Source organism: Corylus avellana, chromosome 3, assembly GCF_965113065.1.
Source record: "Corylus avellana chromosome 3, dhCorAvel1.hap1.2, whole genome shotgun sequence".
In the NCBI taxonomy this organism is placed as follows: Eukaryota; Viridiplantae; Streptophyta; class Magnoliopsida; order Fagales; family Betulaceae; genus Corylus; species Corylus avellana.
The window spans coordinates 759,442-777,358 of NC_142492.1; the positions used below are offsets into that span (position 1 = coordinate 759,442).

The following is a 17,917-nucleotide window of genomic DNA, read 5'->3' on the forward strand; positions in this document are numbered from 1 at the left end:
CAGCCCTTGATGCTCAAATGGACGGCACATGATCAAAACATGCGGGACCTCATTGTTCCTTATATATGGACGACTACATAATATCATCACCACTCACCTAAATGCCTGTAAACGTTCATCGTACGCACATATGTCTTGACTCTTTCTTGATTACATTAAATGATATTCCTTAGCTTCTCCGTAAATCCGTGAACATCATAGTATTGTAATGCGAGTGCTATTCTCGCGAAACCCATCTAGTTCATGGAGATTAAAAGAGAAAAAAATGTATATAGGATTAACATGAGAAGATTTATCCAAAATAACAAATGGTTGTAGAAATGTATATAGGACTCTGTTTTGTATAGACTTTCAAATTAAACAGAGCTCCTTAATTCTTGTCGTTTATAGAAATCGTTTTCTTCCTTTCACTATCAAGAAAATTATGGTTTAGTTTAGGCATTATGATATTATTATTTGTGCAGCTTGATTAATATCTGATATTCCCACGTATGCTTTTTGTTGGGTTGTTATGGGGTTCTCTGATTCTTTGTTTGGCAAAGCTGCCAGAAAGTTCATCAAAAGGAAAGATAGCGATGCAGGCGAAGCAGGTTTTACTCAATCTTCTTCCTGGGCTGCCTGCATTATCATGTCATTTGACTCATTTTCTATTTGTTTTGTATTTAGTTTCAAAATCTCTTTATCCCTGAAAAAGTTCATTTGTCCTGTGGTTATGTTGAATTCTTAGGAGCTTCCTTTTCCTTTTCCTTTTCCTTTTTCTTTTTCTTTTTCCTTTGAAATGGCTTATCAGTCACCCTTCATCGTGCTACTCGTGGAGTTGTTCAAAGTGGGTAGTTTTTATTTCTTTAGTTTATTATAGCATTCCTTGATCATCATTGTAGATTTTGTTGCTATTTAATCAATTCAAGCAAATGGGTAGTTCTTTTCTGTGATATGATTCTCATATGAACCGTTAATTTTAGTCCATTAGCCAACAAGAAGTTTTCCATGACGAAGGAAACGATGAATGTTTTCAACCAAAAAAAAAAAAGATACATTTGTTCATTAATTACTTGGTTTCTCATGATCTTGAATTCAATCTGGTTCTCATACTCCAAATTATCAGGTCGAGCACTGGAAGAACTCAGAAGTTCTCTTTACAATGAGCTACGAACCTCCGAAGGTGCTAAGCGCCAACAGCAAAGATTTTGTGGGCCGGTCGTGGCAATGATATTTAATTTCATGGTTTCTGTCGGCATTATTATGGCAAACAAATTGGTCAGTGCCTTTCCCTTTCTCTTCTTAATTATATGTGGTGGTTTGTGTTCTTTCGCAGCTTTAGCAAGCTGCATAAGTTCTTGATCTTCTGGAAACTTTGTCTCTGTTTGTACAATCAGGCTTACATTAGTTGTGATGCAATCATAAATTCTGAGGGTTATTAAACCTTATCAATAGGGTCATTTGTATAATTTAAAGAACGTTTATTCACAAAGTAAACAAAATGTCACGGCTCCCTCGAAATAGCCATATATATATATATATATGTTTTTTGTATGATTGTTACAAGTTGATTTACTTAACTTCAAGTGGTATATATATATATGCGTATGCTTTTACAGGTGATGGGGAGAATTGGATTTAACTTCCCAATTTTTCTCACATTAATCCACTACATTACTGCATGGATTCTACTTGCCATTTTCAAGGCATTCTCACTGCTTCCAGTCTCCCCACCTTCTAAAACAACTCCCGTGCATTCTCTCTTCTCGTTGGGGACTGTCATGGCTTTTGCCTCTGGCCTTGCCAATACCAGCCTAAAGCATAACAGGTTCTAATCCATAGTTTTACATCTTTATAAATTCCAATTGATCTCAATCTGTCTTGTATTCTCACTCTTCAGCTAATGGGCAGTGTTGGTTTCTACCAAATGGCTAAAATTGCTGTCACCCCTACCATTGTTCTTGCAGAGTTCATCTTCTTCAGGAAAACCATTTCTTTCAAGAAGGTGAGCTAAAACTCTTCACTCTCTCTCTTACTTCCATACTTTTTTTCAGTTTAAAACTTACATGAAGCACTCCATTTTTGTGCAGGTTTTGGCTCTGGCTGTTGTCTCTGCAGGTGTGGCAGTAGCAACTGTAACAGATTTGGAGTTCAATTGGTTTGGTGCTTTGGTTGCAATTGCATGGATAATCCCAAGCGCCATAAATAAAATCCTGTGGTCTAACTTGCAGCAGCAAGGCCATTGGACTGCTCTTGCGTAAGTAGTATACCCTCTGCCTTTGCATCACTGGCCAGAAGATTTAGCATTGTCTAATACACTGCTTGAGTGAAAATCGGCCTTGATTTTCACTCGAACATCATCAAGTTGTATGACAGTCTACTAAATAGTTTTACTTTTTATGCAAACAACATTTTCTTGAGTGCAGGTTGATGTGGAAGACAACTCCAACTACGGTTTTCTTCTTACTAGCACTGATGCCATGGCTGGATCCACCAGGAGTGCTAAAATTTAAGTGGAATCTCTATAGCATTGCAGCTGTTCTTATATCTTCTGCACTTGGTTTTCTCCTTCAATGGTCGGGAGCTTTGGCGCTTGGGTGAGACACTATTACATTTCTGTTTCCTTCATATTAGTAGCCATACAAAGAAGTAAAAATCTGCAGTAATGGAATGTTAAGGACAAGTTCTTTTATTTGCTGACATCTGTTGTGTATGCAGGGCAACATCGGCAACTTCTCATGTTGTTCTAGGACAATTCAAGACTTGTATGATAATGTTTGGAGGCTATCTTTTTTTTGATTCAGATCCAGGGTCCATAAGCATCTGTGGAGCTGTTGTTGCTCTTTGTGGAATGACAGTATATACATCACAGAACTTTCAGAAATCGGGTGAAAGTTTGAGTAAGCAGAACTTACCATCTCCGAGACCAAAACCAAACGATAGAGAGAGCTTTTTAGAGTCGGACGTTAAAGATGCTTCAAATGTTGTCTAAAATGTGAATTAAGCAATTAGCTAATAACATAATTCTTTTGTGAATGAGAATAGGGCCTTGGCATATCCTTCTATGTCATTTCAACCTTAGGAATCATAATTAACTCTTTGCATGGGATGTAAATTCTGTCCAATTTTATTTCTGAAATTTGGATTTTTTTTTTTTTTTTTTTTTTTTTTTAAGTTCTAGAATTTTGCAGTAAATCAACTCAGACAGATTCTATTGTATTTTCAGAAAATATCCAACTATGTGCTGCTCACTGCAATGAGACAATTAAACTTAACTATAGTACCTTGACGCCATTCTTGTCATGTGAGATAAAAGAGTACAAGAGCAATGGTTCAAATGGATTAAGTTCCCTTTGATTAAGGGTGCGTTTGGTATTGCAATTTCATAAACAAAAAAAATATGATTTTAAATCAAATTGCAAAAAATTGATCGTTTGGAATTACACTTTTAAAAAATTTGCGATTTGAAAATGTAGAAAATTTGCATTTTCAAATTGCAAGCAAGGTGGTATTTTTTGAAAACGCACAATTTTAAAGGTTAAATTGTGATTTTAAAAGCCAAACTGCAATTTTACCAAACGTTTAACTGTATTTTTAAAAATCAAATTATACATTCTAAAATCACAATTTTGACATCGCAAATCCGTTTGAACATAATTCTAGGAAAATAATCATGGTCGATTCACTTAACCCATTTCCCATTACAGCTTGTTCATTACAATTTTATAGAAGCAATAATGAATTGGGAGGATAGAAGAGAGAGGACCATTACAGCTTGTTCATTACAATTTTATAGAAGCAATAATGAATTGGGAGGATAGAAGAGAGAGGAAAGACCGAATTGAAAAGATGCATGAGATTCTCACAGGCTCTAAGTACGCAAATATCAATTGTACGAATTTCCTTCTACCTAAATTGGAAGAAAACTTTGTTAGAGGAAAGAATAATCTTTTATTTGAAGTGTGGAATTGGCTTTAAAAACCAACCAATAAATTATCAATATAATACCTTCATTTCTATCCAATCGGTGCTTGAAAACTACAGTCAAGCTAGCTACTAGGATAAGACAATGAACAATTAGAATCCCTTAAAAGAACTCCCATAACATAGTCAATTCTTTCCACTCCTATATTCTTTCTGTACCAGCAGCAGAAGAAAAAAAGGAGAAAAATAAAAAGGAAGAATCAATCTTGTAACCAACACCAATCTGAATTTTCCAATTAAAACAAAATAGAAGTGCCTGTTCTCCTATAACAATTACAGTTGTATAATCCAAGGTTCCATGCTCGACCAAAATGTAATATACAGGTGAGACAAGAGAAAGGAAAAATTGGTAAATCCCACCTATTCTATTCACCTCTTAGTTCCCTATAAGAACATCTTTAAGAAATTACTAAGTCTAAGAAAATAGCTGATGCTCACTAGCCAAAATAGAAGACTAGAAAATAGATGAGGAAAAAACTAACTCAAAAACGCCTCGACCTTTCTCCCCCACAAAATGCTCTGCATCTCATATTTACACTCAGGCTAGTTTTTCATACTCCCCCAGAATTGATCCGCAAGGATCATCTATTTCTACAATGAAGCCTAATGCCAGATCAAAAATTACTAATCCAATTCATCTGTGCATGCTGAGGCTGCTGGAAAACACCAGATGGAGGTGCTCCTGTTTCAACAGCTCCAGCCACGGCCTGTGAGTGTTGCAGCATTGGAGATGAAGCAGCGAGCGGCTGGCCTGAGTAGATTCCAGAAAAGGCACTATGACCAGCCTGTGCGGGTGGGAAAGCCACATGCTGTCCGTGAGGGGGTAAGTTGTACAAAGAATTGAGTCGCAAGTTGGACATTTCCTGGCTTGGAATCCAGACAGCTGGACCTTCATTCTGCAAAAATACCCAAAAGAAAACATTGTGTGAAGGGATATAAAACTTTGTGAGGTAAACATGGCAACTAGGATTGCGTCCCTGCGTGCTTTTAATAAATTTGAATTACTTACTAAAAAAAATGACACAAAATCACACAACTGAGATTACAAGCCCCATCGAAAAGTAGTATTCTATATGCTAAAACTTTATGTCCATGCAAAGTAAAAAAAAAAGAGTTGAGATCACGCCTAATGAAGCGGAGGTCACTAGTTCGAATCCCCCTCCCTATGCGGACATGTCACAAAAAAAAAAAAAAAAAAGGAGTTGAGAAAGAATGAAAGAAAACCAACCAGTTGGCCAGTCGTGTAGATATGATTTTCCTTCAACTGAGATGTTGCAAGATCCTCAATACCAGTAGAGCTTCCAGAGGTCACCGCTGAACCAGGACTATAACCAACAGGGGGAGCTATGAATGAACCAGCAAACGGAAGTCCCATATGATTTGGATTTCCTGCATTTGCCCCGGGCTTCAATTGAGGCAGAGATGATTTAACGCCAGCAGCAGGTACAGATGCTTGAGTTAGATATACATTGCCAGTAGAAGGCTGCTGGGGAAACCCATTGTGGCCTAAATACTGATGCATTTGTGCTATATAGAATGGATGGTAGTAGGGGCCATATGGGATTAGAGGATAAGGCTGCCTCAAAAAAGGAACTGACTGTGGAGGCACAGAGCTCTGAATAGGTGGAGTTGGACTGCGGCTGGACAGAGCCGGAGAATTCCCACCCTACAATATGACATAGAATCAGAAGCATACAAGAGCATTTAAATTTCGATAAAAAGAAGAAAATGATATTAAAATGAAAATAAATGCATACTCAAATGCTGATCCTAAAACTTTCTGTGCAACTATATACATGAAAGATCTTAGCCCATCTAGGATTTAATATAACACCATCACTCCCAACAAGACGATTCTTACTTTTCCCACGAATATTGCACTGCAATACCAAAAAAAAATCTGATGGTCATGATACTAAAATACTGCCCTTCATCTTGAATTTGACAAATATACATTGTTCCCAATACACAACCAATTCTAAAACATTTTAAACGAATTGATAGATAAAAATGCATGAACACACATGACAAATACATCCAATTGCAGTATCAAAATGCAAGTTCGAAAACTTCAATAAGAACAGAGGCCCAGTTATTCAGACATTTAACTAGCAGACAGTAAAATTCCTAACTGTCCTAACACAATTAACGAAGGCAACAGAAAATGAATTTAAAATAAAGAGAAATTGTAACAAAATCAAGAAGCATATAGCAGGACTCCAACAATAACTAGGAACAAACAAATTAACATGAAAAAGCTGGATATGAGAATAACTGAGAGCAACGGGGTTTAGAGCTTACGACAAAGTTTGGAAAGCGAGAAGTTTCCTGTGCCTGAGACTCAGATCCTTCAAATTGTACATGTTGGCTCCCTAGCATGGTCGGCACTAAACCAAAATTGTAGTTTGGTGCATTTTGAACAGTTGTGTTTTGGGGGCCTTCTTGAGGCAATAATATTTCCTGCTTCATCTGATCATCTTTTGAGTCTGCATTAGATGAACCATTGCCTTCTGAAGGAGGAACATGTTCGAGTACAGTCTCAGACACAGATTCTGGATGATCAAGAAAATCTTCTGGTGCATCTAAGGATACAACTTGGTTGCTGCATGTAATATGAAATAGCATGGTTAGTTCAAGTTTTTTTAGAAAGCAAACCAGAATTCTTTTAAAATGTAAATTAGAGAAGTAAAATGAAAAGCAAAACAAAACAACCCCCACCCTCTTTTTTAAGATAAATTTTTTTTTTTTAAAAAAAAAAGGCGACCATTTTCCATGACCATAATTCGCAGTTATCCACCAAGGATGGGAACCTTCCTACATTCACGTTCTTGTGGAAGACCATCCACAAACAATGGAGCGAAGTCAGAGCCTGCTCCAAATCTGGACATAAAACAAAAATTAAGCTACAAAATAAACATTCACCAACCTAGAAGGTTCTTTAGCAGTTTCATCACTCTCCTGAGAGGACTCAACCGCAGATACAGTGCTATTGTTGCCACCAGTGCCGCTGACAGATTTCATACTTAATTCAAAAATAGAATCAAAGCTTCCAAAGGTCAATCCTCTTTTCATAACTTCAGAGACCTGGAAATGATTTGGAAAGGTAACATGTTGCTTGTCATTAACATACGACTCAGCTGGTGATTGAGAGATGGCTTCAACTGTAGTAGCTGCAACCTCAGATGCGATCACTGTTTCAGAAACACAAGCAAGTACAGAAATATAAGCATTTTTACTGCAACCAAGTATTAAAACTTCACAAATTTGGAGGACTCAAAGAACAATTCAAATGAAACCTTATGGGAAAGTTACATGTGTAGTTAGCAGCATGGAAAATTCAAAAATGTACATCATGTGCAAGATAAATGATGACATCAAATTTCTTTTTTTTTTTTTTTGATAAGTAAAACATCAAATTTCTTTTTTCCTTACAACAATGCAACAAGTAGCCTAAAAAAAAAAATCTACTAGTAAAACAGTACCTTCTTTAGGGATGACAGCCTCGTCTGTTGACTGAGTAGCATAATCTGAAGAACCATCAGAAACTGGAGAAGAAGATTGTGAAGGTTCAGACACCTTATTCTTTTGAACCACCTGGGACTTGCTTGGTGCCACTTTTTTGTGCATGGAGCTCACAGTTTTTGAGGCTGCTTTTTCATTCTTGGACAACTCCAAGTCACTAACATCTGGGGAAACCTGTTTGTTTCCTTGAAGATTATTTGGTTCAGCATCTAAACTTGGGCTCCCTACATGTTTATTTGTACCTACAGCGCCAGGTTGTTGGGAGACAGCTGGCATCAGAACCGGATCCAAAACAGAAAAATAAACACCAGACATAGTTGCTGGAGGAGCAGAAGGAGACAGTTTATCAGAACCTGATGTAGAGTTTCCTTGCTTAACTGCAGAGCCCGTGGGAGGAAAGGCTGCAATGACAGCTGAACTACCTTTTGGGACATGACCACCCACAGATGATTGGGAGGAAGGACCATGAGTCAGACTACCATTCGACAGACTTGTGGGGCCATTTGGTATGACAGCTGAAGCTCTGTAAATGATAAAAACATGTATGTGAAATTCATTTTTTTTTTTTTTGATAAGTATGTGAAATTCATATTTGTATGTGTCTATTTCAAGAGATATTGATTAGTGGAATTAGAAAAAAGCAAACTGGTATGAAAACCAAAAAACACCAAAATACCAAACTTGGATAGAACAATTACTTTTTCAGGAAAGGAGCAGCATTGTTTTTGGTTTTCTGAGCAACTGGCACAGAGCCTCCCCTCTCTGTGATGTGATTGATACCATTTTCCCTTCTAACGGCCATATTCCTCCCACCACTATAATCTGACAAGAGAAGTTTGTCAGACAAAATAACATAAAATTCATCAAAAAGAAGAGAAAAGAAAAAATGCAACCTAACAGCGATATAATTTTAGTATCTATACATCGAAAACAAAAAGAGAAAAACAGTGGATTTCTAAAAGTCTACAGCAACGCAAGTTATTTGAAAGTCTTGCCCACAGAGACCTAAATTTTGAATCAATACATATACATATCTATATAACGTCGTAATTTTATATATTTTACCATGCTACAATGGATAAGATGGCCCCGAAGTTTCGCATGGGAAATGTTTTTTTTTTTTAAAAAAAAAAAAAAAAGGAATAAAAACAAAAGAATTCCAGCAACATAACATCCCAAATTCTTAGTTGCAAAACTCAGAAACTAAAAAGGGTGATCATGGACTACGGGAATCTCTACTCAAGCAGTATGGATAAGGAAGAAGGCCCTAAACTTCAGCACTAGAAACCATCACATATTTAAACAAGGTGGACCTTTGGAGGTTTTGCTTGAGAGGAAATAATAAAGAAAGGAAAGAGAGAAGCATTGCATATGGTATAATCCTTATCCAATCATCAAAAGTGAATTTGCCAGAAGATATATCAGAACAGTTACCTTGACCACCCCTACCCAATCGCCCCTGCGTGAATCTAGAACCTTCAGATTTTCCGCTGGTCAAATTCTGCAACAGTACAAGCAACTAAGCATAAAGTCCGCCCGCAAGCTTGAAACACCAAATTAGACATGATTTTCACCCACATAATTTTTTCTCAGGGTATCACCCACATAATCTACTACACTTGTATCCCTAACCAACCACACAAATAAAGTAAGGTAACCAACTACACTTTAGAATTGCCATGAAAGAGACTGGTCTCAGATAGCAAGTGCATATATGTCCAGAAATTGAACGCCCAAATAATTTCAGCATAGACAACAAGTCAGACTAATAATGGTCAATTGTAAATCCTTTCTGATCAATTATTTATCAAGAAATCCTTTCTGATCAATTATTTATCAAATAATCCTTTCTGATCAATATACATGTATGTGTGTGTGGAGAAAAATCATCAGCTGATGATTCAATGTCCACCTTCACCTTCAGTCCAACAACAACAAACGAAAAAATGACCAAACCAAAGATGTGACTACATGTTACATGAAACAACAGATGTATATTTTGAGGAGAGACAGTATTTCTCTTTCTATAAATTTAAGAGTTATCTTTTCGTGTCATTAATAAATATTGAGGGTTAAAGCATGTTGGTAACAATGAAAAACAAGATCTTTAAATCCAAGTTTTAAAAACCACCAATCCCCAGTGAAAATTAACCTACTTAAGAGACAAAAATCGCAAATAGATAATTTATTTATCTGAAATGAGCTACACTGAGCTGCATCTTAAATCATAAAATTTAATAAACTAAGGCTAAATGAGAGCTTTCTCAGTGAACCATGGAAAAAATTAGTTTTAGCTAATAAACAAGGACAATGATATCTTACCTCCTTCCTCCGCTCTCGTTTCCTTTTCACCACATGGAAAGTATCTGCCAAAACAAACAATACGCACATTATCTTCAGGAGGCCAAAAAGCCAACCATTAATCAAATTAATAATCTGTTAACGTACTTCTATTTCTTCTTTATTACCATAATGCAGTTGCTTTGATATGTTCACTAAAGATTACAATTTTCCCACTCCCCCACCCACCGATAAAAGTATAGTAAAAAAGAAAGAAAAATTTTTTTCCCTCGGTTTCTCAGGAACCAAACACAAACCAAATAAATGATAAAAGAATACTTATACTTCTTCTCGATCACCATAATGCAGTTGATTTGCTATGTTCATTAAAAAATTACGGCTTTGCCTTCTTTTCTAAGCCACCAAACACAACCTTTAGCATATAACCAAAAACCAGAAAACCCCACCGATATGAAAACCCAAGAAACGCCCTCCAAGCCCCTAGAAAACACGCATACACAAAACCCTAATGCACAGAAACACACCCAACGCAGCAAAACCCTAATGCAGATAGACACAACATAGATAGCTAGACTGGTAAAAATACCCAGATAGAGGAGCTTCTGGGCGGTCTCGTTGGGATCCATGGCGCACTCCATGTGCACGGCGTAGATCTCCTCGTCGCTGTGCTGCTTGCCTGTGATCTCCCTGATGGTCTCGATCGTCTTTCTCATATGGTCAGGGATCGACTGCGAAACCCTAGTTTCTCCCCCACCCCCTCCTCCCTCAGAAGCCACAGCCGCCATGCCGCTTCTGTTTATTTTCTTTCCTAGTTTTGCTTTGGCTTTTCGTTTGTTGTGTTTGAGACAACACAAGGCGAAACAATGTAAGAGTCGACAGATTGAGTTTATATACATACAATACAATGAATATAAATTCTAGTATAATTAGTTGAATAATTAGTATAATTCTCAGTCTCTTGTTTCTCTCTTCTTCTTCTTCTTTTTTAAAATTATCTTATAAATTAACAAAGTAGTTCATATAGGTGCCACATGATACGACATATGTTATAGATTCATTGTTTAAGATTTATGGTGTTTTGCCCTTTTCTATTTTAATTTTAATTTTGTTTTGGTACCGCCATATATAGGTAACAAGAAGATAGGGTTTTTGTTATTCAATTTTTTTTTTTTTTTCTTTTTCTATTTTCTTTGTTTTATAATTTTGGTGCTTGGCTTTTTTTATTTTTGGTGATAAAAAAAAATAATAAATAAATAATTGATCCTCAAGTAATTACTTATATAACTAACTAAAATGTTTTTTTTTTAGATAAATGTTATGTGCTGTCTTAGGGTTCTTCTGGTCTAGGTGTATATTGTTTTTTAAAAATCAAGTAAGATAAATAAATGTCACTTTCTTTTTTGTTTTTTTATAAAATAATATTTACCTATGACTAGGAAAGCACATAGTATTCTCCTTTCCAATATTGTATTTACTTGGTCCATAAGTTTTCTCCAAAATTTTTGAAAATAAGTAACACTATAAATTATATTTTCATTTTATAATTATTTCTGGTTGCGACTGCCATATCGATATTTTAAAATAGTTATGAGAGAAAAAAATATATATAATATATAGCATTCCTCTTGGACAAGTATTTTCAAATAATTACTATTGGAATCTAAAAAATACTAAAAATTATACTTTATTTATGTTGCGTTTGCCCCTTATTAAAAAAGATAAAAGGCGTATTAACATTATCACATCAATTATTGGCGTATTTGGATAAAGCATGGTGTATAGTAATAGTATACTCTTGAAATTCTTGGCAAACCAACATGCCCAATAAAATAATAAATTGTGGGCGACAAGGCCAACAAAATTTTCTTTTATGGGTGGGTAATTGACCAGGAGATGAGGAAGGAAGATTCAAAGTATTGTTGACCCTCTTGAAAGTTAGTTTAACATTGGATAAATGGGTTATATCAATTTTCTTTAACTTAGTTATAAAAGTGATGTGTGTCATTTGAACACGTGAGTTGCACATGTTTTCTTAATAGCATAGGTAAAGTTGAAAAAAATTTTATTAAAAAAAATGTACATCTCACATTTTATTAAAAAAAATGGACACATATCACTTTTATAGATCGAGTTAAAGGAAATTATTTCAACCCTATTTGGAGAAAAACTTTGTTTAATGTTATTTAGGTTTATAAAAGGTATTTATGAGTCGTAATTCTTATCTTATAGTTCTTTTGACATTTATAAGTGATTTTGTGAATTTCTAGCTGTAACTTGACTAATCTTTTTAAACTGTGTTGTGATACTTTTTCATTTAGTGTTCCTTATAGCTTTCGAAATTCTTAAAAATAAATAAATAAATATATATATATATATATATATATATATATATTTCAAAAGAAAAAAACTCAAAACCAGAGAGGTCATTACCTTCTGGCCCCCTTGTTCCATTCATGTCTATTAGTATTGTTAGGGATAAAATATGTCCACCTATTTATATTAATTTACCATTTTGTCATAGACCGTTCATATGGTGACACGTGTCCCCATTGGCCTATAAAAGGAGAAAGGTCTCCCTTTCTCTAGGACTCTCTTCTCCCTCTCACGTCTCTTCCTCTCCAGGAGACTGTTCTTTCTTCATCGCATCTCTTTCCCTTTCATATATATCACTTTACACACACAAAATATTGAGTATTTAGGACATATCATAACTATATATTTTTACCCATATATATGAGATGCTAACTTGAGCGTCGAAAGGTCTTCGGGGCCCCAACCGAAGACTCTTGACTGTGCTTTTATTTTGCAGGAATTTCATTAACGTACAGAAATTATGCTTATATATAGCTCAACCATGAAAAAATATTGTTTGCAAACAGTAATATAGACCAAAAATTGCATCAACAAGTATGATTTGGTATCCTGCAAAGAGAGGAGTAGCCTATCAAGAATATATAAAACCTTACATAAGAGTAACTTCTTTTATGGTATATAATTTTATTTTTTTTTTGTTATAAGTAACTTTTTGTCCTCAAAGAGCTCAGAAATAACAAATTCAAACTAATGACATCTACTTCACGAAGTTTAGTTTCCAACTAATTGAACTATTACTTTTGGACACTTTTATGGTAAGTTAGATGAATAATATTATTTAAGTCTAATTACAGACGTCAATAGTGTTAATTTATAAGTAAATATTATGATTTAAACCCCGAGTTGTAATAAATCCTAATTCATTAAATAAAATAATGGTTAACAAAGTTATCAACTTTAAAGCCAAACACTACAAATATTAATAACAAAATTTAAGCAAATATAAAACAAACCGACAAATCAATTTTGCTAACAAAATGTAAACTTATTTAAATAACTCTTCAAGTGGTAAAACTACCATGGGATCCAACAAACTCCAAAGACATCTACTGTAAAATAGTTAATGTTACTGATTGTTTTACTTACAAAACTTTTGTAATTTGAATACTCCCGTAAATGTCATGTTCCCCACTCATTGGAGTGACTCAATAACTTCTAACCTTCTTCTGTATGGTTTACATTCACAAATGAATCTCACCCCTCACTTCAAATAAAAATTCTACATTGGGAAATAATTTAAAGGGAAAATTATAGTTTATTCTCCTAAAGTTGACAGCATTTTTAAATTCGAACACCAAAATTTTAATTTTTGCAATCTATTCCCACAAAGTTTCAATTTTTTTAATTTCGACCAATATTATCCCAAAATTCCCATATTGCCCATAATTTGTATTTTTTTTTTTTTTTTATGAAAAAAAAATAAAATTTGGGAGGGTACAAAAATGGCCGGATTGTAGCCACCCCTAATTTTTTTTTTAAATAAATAAAAATTAGGAGCAATATAAAAAGTTTTTATACAATTGGTCAAATTGCAAAATTTGAAACCTTGGGAGGTAGATTGCAAAAATTGAAACTTTGGTGTTTAAATTAAAAAACGCTATCAACTTTAGGAGGTAAACTGTAATTTTCTCTAATTTAAAACATTATACATTGGAAAATAAGGTATATAACATTACCCTTGCATCAAAATTAAAACAATTTTTTTTTTTATATATAAAAAAATTAAAATTAAAACTACTAATCAAAACCATTATCAAGTTCGATATGATATGAGGTGGCGGGAACAGGACGTGCGGAATTGGGCTTACATCGGGGGCAAAGTGGACGTTTCACAATACACAACATCTCTTTATATATTCTCCACTCGCATACCCTTCAAAACCCTAACTACCCTCCTTTCTCTATCCCCTGTCGCAAACCTTTTAGTAGCTCACGATCTCTCGAATTTTCTCTCTCGCTTTCTCGGGAAATTCCAAATCCAAAATCACACGCTATGGGTTCGAAATCAAGGAGCGATCATCCACACTCTGGCGATGGCGCTAGTCCGGGGTACGTTTCTCTTTCTCTCTTGCTCTGCCTCGGTGTAGTTAGGTTCCAGAGAAAATTGTGAGGAAAAGAGAAGTGGATGGGAAGATTTTGGATCTGTAGAGTTTTCTGCATGATTTCTGTTGTCTCCTGCGTTTCGGAGACGAATTTTTGGTTTTGATCTGTTTTGGTGTTATTCTAACATTTTGTGATCTTTTTTGTGAAACGCAGAAAGATTTTTATTGGTGGATTGCACAAAGAAACGAGCTTTGGTAAGTACTCGTTTATGAGGCTTTATTTGTTTCAATGGAAAATTTCAATTTTAAAAAGCTATTTCATAAAAAAAAATTAAAAAAAAAAATTCTGAAAGTTGAATTTCAAATATATTATATGTTTCACCAAATTTATAGATGCATTTTGAAGAAGAGAGTTATCTACCTTAAGCATAGGAGAAAGCCTCTAGTTGTGTATGGCTATAATGTGTAATTGCAATTTATACCCTTATGGTTGTGATGAATTTTAGTTAGTTTTAATTTGCTTCAATCGTCTGATCTGAATAAATTGAGTTAAATAGCTGAATCAAATACGTGCGATAAACATCTATGCGGTCCATGTAAGGTGAATTAGACTTTTTCTTTGCTTCGCTCGGGTAGTTACCATTTGACTAGTTGCTTCATTTGGATTGGTTATCACCATGGATGTAAGTTGAGTTAAATAGCTTAGGTGCCGTAGCACTCTAGTAAACTGGGCGTTTTGTTCGTCATTTTAATTATTTTGCTGGCTTATACGTTCTTTTTTGTTGTGCCTATTTTTGGCAATATTTTTGAAACTATCAGGGACGTTTAGGAACCACTTTGAGAAATATGGAGAAATAACAGATGCAGTGATAATGAGAGACCGGTACACTAATCAGCCAAGGGGGTTTGGCTTCGTCACCTATGCTGATCCTTCAGTAGTTGACAAGGTCATTGAAGACACCCATATCATCAATGGAAAACAGGTAGAAGAGTCTCTGTAATGTTTCTCTTATAGTAGAACCTGCAGATCAGTCTCTTGGTTAAAATTGGGATGTGCTTTACCCGTTCCTCCCTTCTTTTCTGTTGTGAAACAAACGCAGAAAAGAAAATTCTATAGTGAAAAATTGCACTTACTGGCCTTAGGATAATTCTTTCCCTAGCCTTATAAGATTGATTTACTTATAAAAAAAAATAGTTATTTACCTCCATTAAGCTCACGCTTGGAGTATTTGGGACAACAAATAATCTAGTGACAATTATTTGTCATTTATCTTTTGTTTGGTTCTTCCAAAACTACACGCTATTGGGCGATTAGTAATGACATCTTTGTAATCTGCAAAAGTCCAACTAATTAATTGTATAAAGTTGGGACGTGGGCCATTTATGTTTGTTATATGAAAAATAGATAGATTGGTTGTTGCTCTGACAGGCACTATGAGACAACTTAGGGTCTGATGGCCTGTAGTCTAGGGCATTTATTTAGATTAAAGAGAATTATGTATTAGTCCCCCAAAAAGTATAATATGGGAAATTTTCTCTCCTTATATAGTATAGTTGTGTTAATGGTGGTTTGTATGCCATTCAAAATGTATTTTACTCACTTGTATAGAGTATGAGGTGCATTGTTTTTTTTCATCTGAAAATATAAGTTTCATTAAATTAATTTGGAGCAGGTTGAGATTAAGAGGACTATTCCGAAAGGCCAAGGGCAGTCAAAGGATTTTAAAACAAAGAAGATATTTGTTGGTGGAATTCCATCATCAGTCACCGAAGGTAGGGCTTTTAAGTTATGTTGTTGTGTTATGTCTTGATTGGAAATTGTTGTTTACTTTGTGAGAGTTTTAAATTTTTGCATGTTCCGTTTTAGCTTGCATAGTATGTCTTTTTAAATTTGCTTTTTTAATTCTTCAGATGAGTTCCAGAATTTCTTCTCTAAGTATGGGAAAGTGGTGGAACACCAGATCATACGCGATCATGAAACCAACCGTTCTCGAGGCTTTGGATTCATAATTTTTGATAGTGATGAAGTTGTAGATGAAATGTTATCAAATGGAAATATGATTGATATGGCGGGTACCCAGGTGAGCTTGTTTAGGTGGACTCCAAGAAATCAGCATGTAAACCAATCCCTGTTTATCATGGAGCACGCACCATTGCATTCTCCATTTATATTTATGACATGCATTTTAAGGGTTATTATTTGCTTGGTTTTGAGGTATTTAATCAAAGAAATTACTTTAGTCACTGTTACTAATTCTAGATGGAGGTTGTTACAGGTATAGATCTTCTCAGGAAAGAGGGCTATCATGCTAGTTTATGCAGCAGAACCTAGGTTAACTAAGTTGCTTTGTTGTAGGTGGAGATCAAGAAAGCTGAACCAAAGAAAGCCTCAAACCCACCACCTGCTCCTGCATACGGTAGCAACTCTAGGTCTCGTTCTTTCAATGATGGCTACGGTGGTTTTGGCAGTTCTTATGGAGGTTTTGATGGAGGGTTTGGTCCTGGTCCCTATAGGACACCAGGAGGTCTTGGCAGTAGGCTTGGTGGTGGATATGGTTATGGTGGTGGTAGTGGCGAATTTGGTGGTGGTGGTTATGGGGGTTTTGGAGCTGGTAGCTTAGGTGGCTATCGAAGTGAATCTTCCCTTGGTTATTCTAGTCGCTTTGGACCCTATGGTGGCGGTTTTGGTGGCAGTTATGGAAGTGGTTTAGGTGGATATGGTCGAGGTGGCGAAGGCTATGGAAGTTATGGAAGTTCAGGCTATGGTGCTGGTTATGACTCTGGGCCTGGCCCTAGTTATGGTGGAGCAGGTGGGCTGTATGGAAGGGGAGGCTATAGTGGCACTAGTCGGTACCATCCCTATGCGAGGTAGAATTGAAAGACAGTAGCATCTTCCTTATGGGAGGTAGAAATGAAGGTTTTCCATGAAGTTGCTTAAGCTTTGCCCTAGAAGTACACGCAGGCTCCTCTAGTTTTGTTTCTCGTGCATTGATAGGCACTTTCTCACAACTACTAGAGGTCTCCTTTTACTGCTAGAGGGAAAGCTTTAAAAGACCAGAAGAGATTTACTAGACTTTGTTCTATTGTATGGCTTAGATAAACTTATAGATTGCTTCAGACTAGCCCTTGATGTCTATTATTGAAGTCATGTTTTAGTTTAATTTCATTTAGCCTGTTATGTAGACTACTAGACTATAGCCATCTTATGTGGTGTTATTTTATAATCTACTTTAGTTTGATCTAGATAGGCATTCTTGTGCTATTAATATCTGTTTAGCTGTTATTTACTTTAGCATTTGGATCTTTTAGAGTGATTTATGCAGATAGAAAGTTCTTTGATGGCTTAGTTCGGCTTAACAAGAATGTTGATGTGCTATTAGACAGACGTTAGATATGCAGGCAATTGTGGTTTGGCATAATCTATCAGTTTCCATATGAGTTTTCTTGTGCGGCTGATTGTTTTGCGTACAATACAGAGTGATGTTGGGGTGTGGGATTTTGGTATAGATCTGTTCTTGGGGAAAAAAGTGTTGGCATATCCATTTGTGTAAATATAGTACAATGCTAACTTTCTGTTGGGATTTCCATTTTATGTACTGATGATTTGCAGATATAATGCTTTTAATTTTTAGTATAGAAATGGTTTAAACCTAACTCTTATATAACTCATGTATAACTGGCTTAACTCTTATGTAACTGGTGTATAACTGGATTGA

The 17,917-nt window shown here is 35.4% G+C and overlaps 3 protein-coding genes across 5 annotated transcripts; 2 read left to right on the plus strand and 1 right to left on the minus strand.

The window, feature by feature from the left end:
• Positions 1 to 311: 311 nt before the first annotated feature.
• LOC132175879 (Nucleotide/sugar transporter family protein) lies at positions 312 to 3,093 on the plus strand. Its single transcript, XM_059587963.2, has 7 exons — positions 312 to 590; positions 1,106 to 1,257; positions 1,599 to 1,807; positions 1,891 to 1,984; positions 2,070 to 2,236; positions 2,406 to 2,576; positions 2,698 to 3,093. Exons 1-7 carry the CDS (start codon positions 512 to 514, stop codon positions 2,969 to 2,971), a joined length of 1,146 nt encoding a protein of 381 aa, XP_059443946.1. The 5' UTR covers positions 312 to 511; the 3' UTR covers positions 2,972 to 3,093.
• Positions 3,094 to 4,169: 1,076 nt separating this feature from the next.
• Positions 4,170 to 10,656, minus strand: GIP1 (GBF-interacting protein 1). 3 transcript variants are annotated; one of them, XM_059587571.1, is made up of 10 exons: positions 10,373 to 10,655; positions 9,808 to 9,851; positions 8,920 to 8,986; positions 8,184 to 8,307; positions 7,839 to 8,008; positions 7,446 to 7,727; positions 6,890 to 7,133; positions 6,265 to 6,565; positions 5,192 to 5,629; positions 4,170 to 4,859 (listed from the first exon to the last, which is right to left on the minus strand). In XM_059587571.1, the coding sequence occupies exons 1-10, from the start codon at positions 10,569 to 10,571 to the stop codon at positions 4,578 to 4,580; spliced, it is 2,151 nt and encodes a 716-aa protein (XP_059443554.1). In that variant the 5' UTR covers positions 10,572 to 10,655; the 3' UTR covers positions 4,170 to 4,577. The 3 variants fall into 3 exon arrangements, with proteins under 3 accessions (XP_059443554.1, XP_059443553.1, XP_059443551.1); XM_059587570.2 differs by having other exon boundaries at positions 6,890 to 7,154; XM_059587568.1 differs by having other exon boundaries at positions 6,890 to 7,154; positions 7,446 to 8,008; positions 10,373 to 10,656.
• A 3,374-nt stretch (positions 10,657 to 14,030) lies between these two features.
• Positions 14,031 to 17,713, plus strand: LOC132175472 (RNA-binding (RRM/RBD/RNP motifs) family protein). The gene is made up of 6 exons (XM_059587427.2): positions 14,031 to 14,208; positions 14,416 to 14,456; positions 15,021 to 15,184; positions 15,875 to 15,974; positions 16,113 to 16,282; positions 16,558 to 17,713. Exons 1-6 carry the CDS (start codon positions 14,153 to 14,155, stop codon positions 17,071 to 17,073), a joined length of 1,047 nt encoding a protein of 348 aa, XP_059443410.1. The 5' UTR covers positions 14,031 to 14,152; the 3' UTR covers positions 17,074 to 17,713.
• The last annotated feature ends 204 nt before the right edge of the window (positions 17,714 to 17,917 follow it).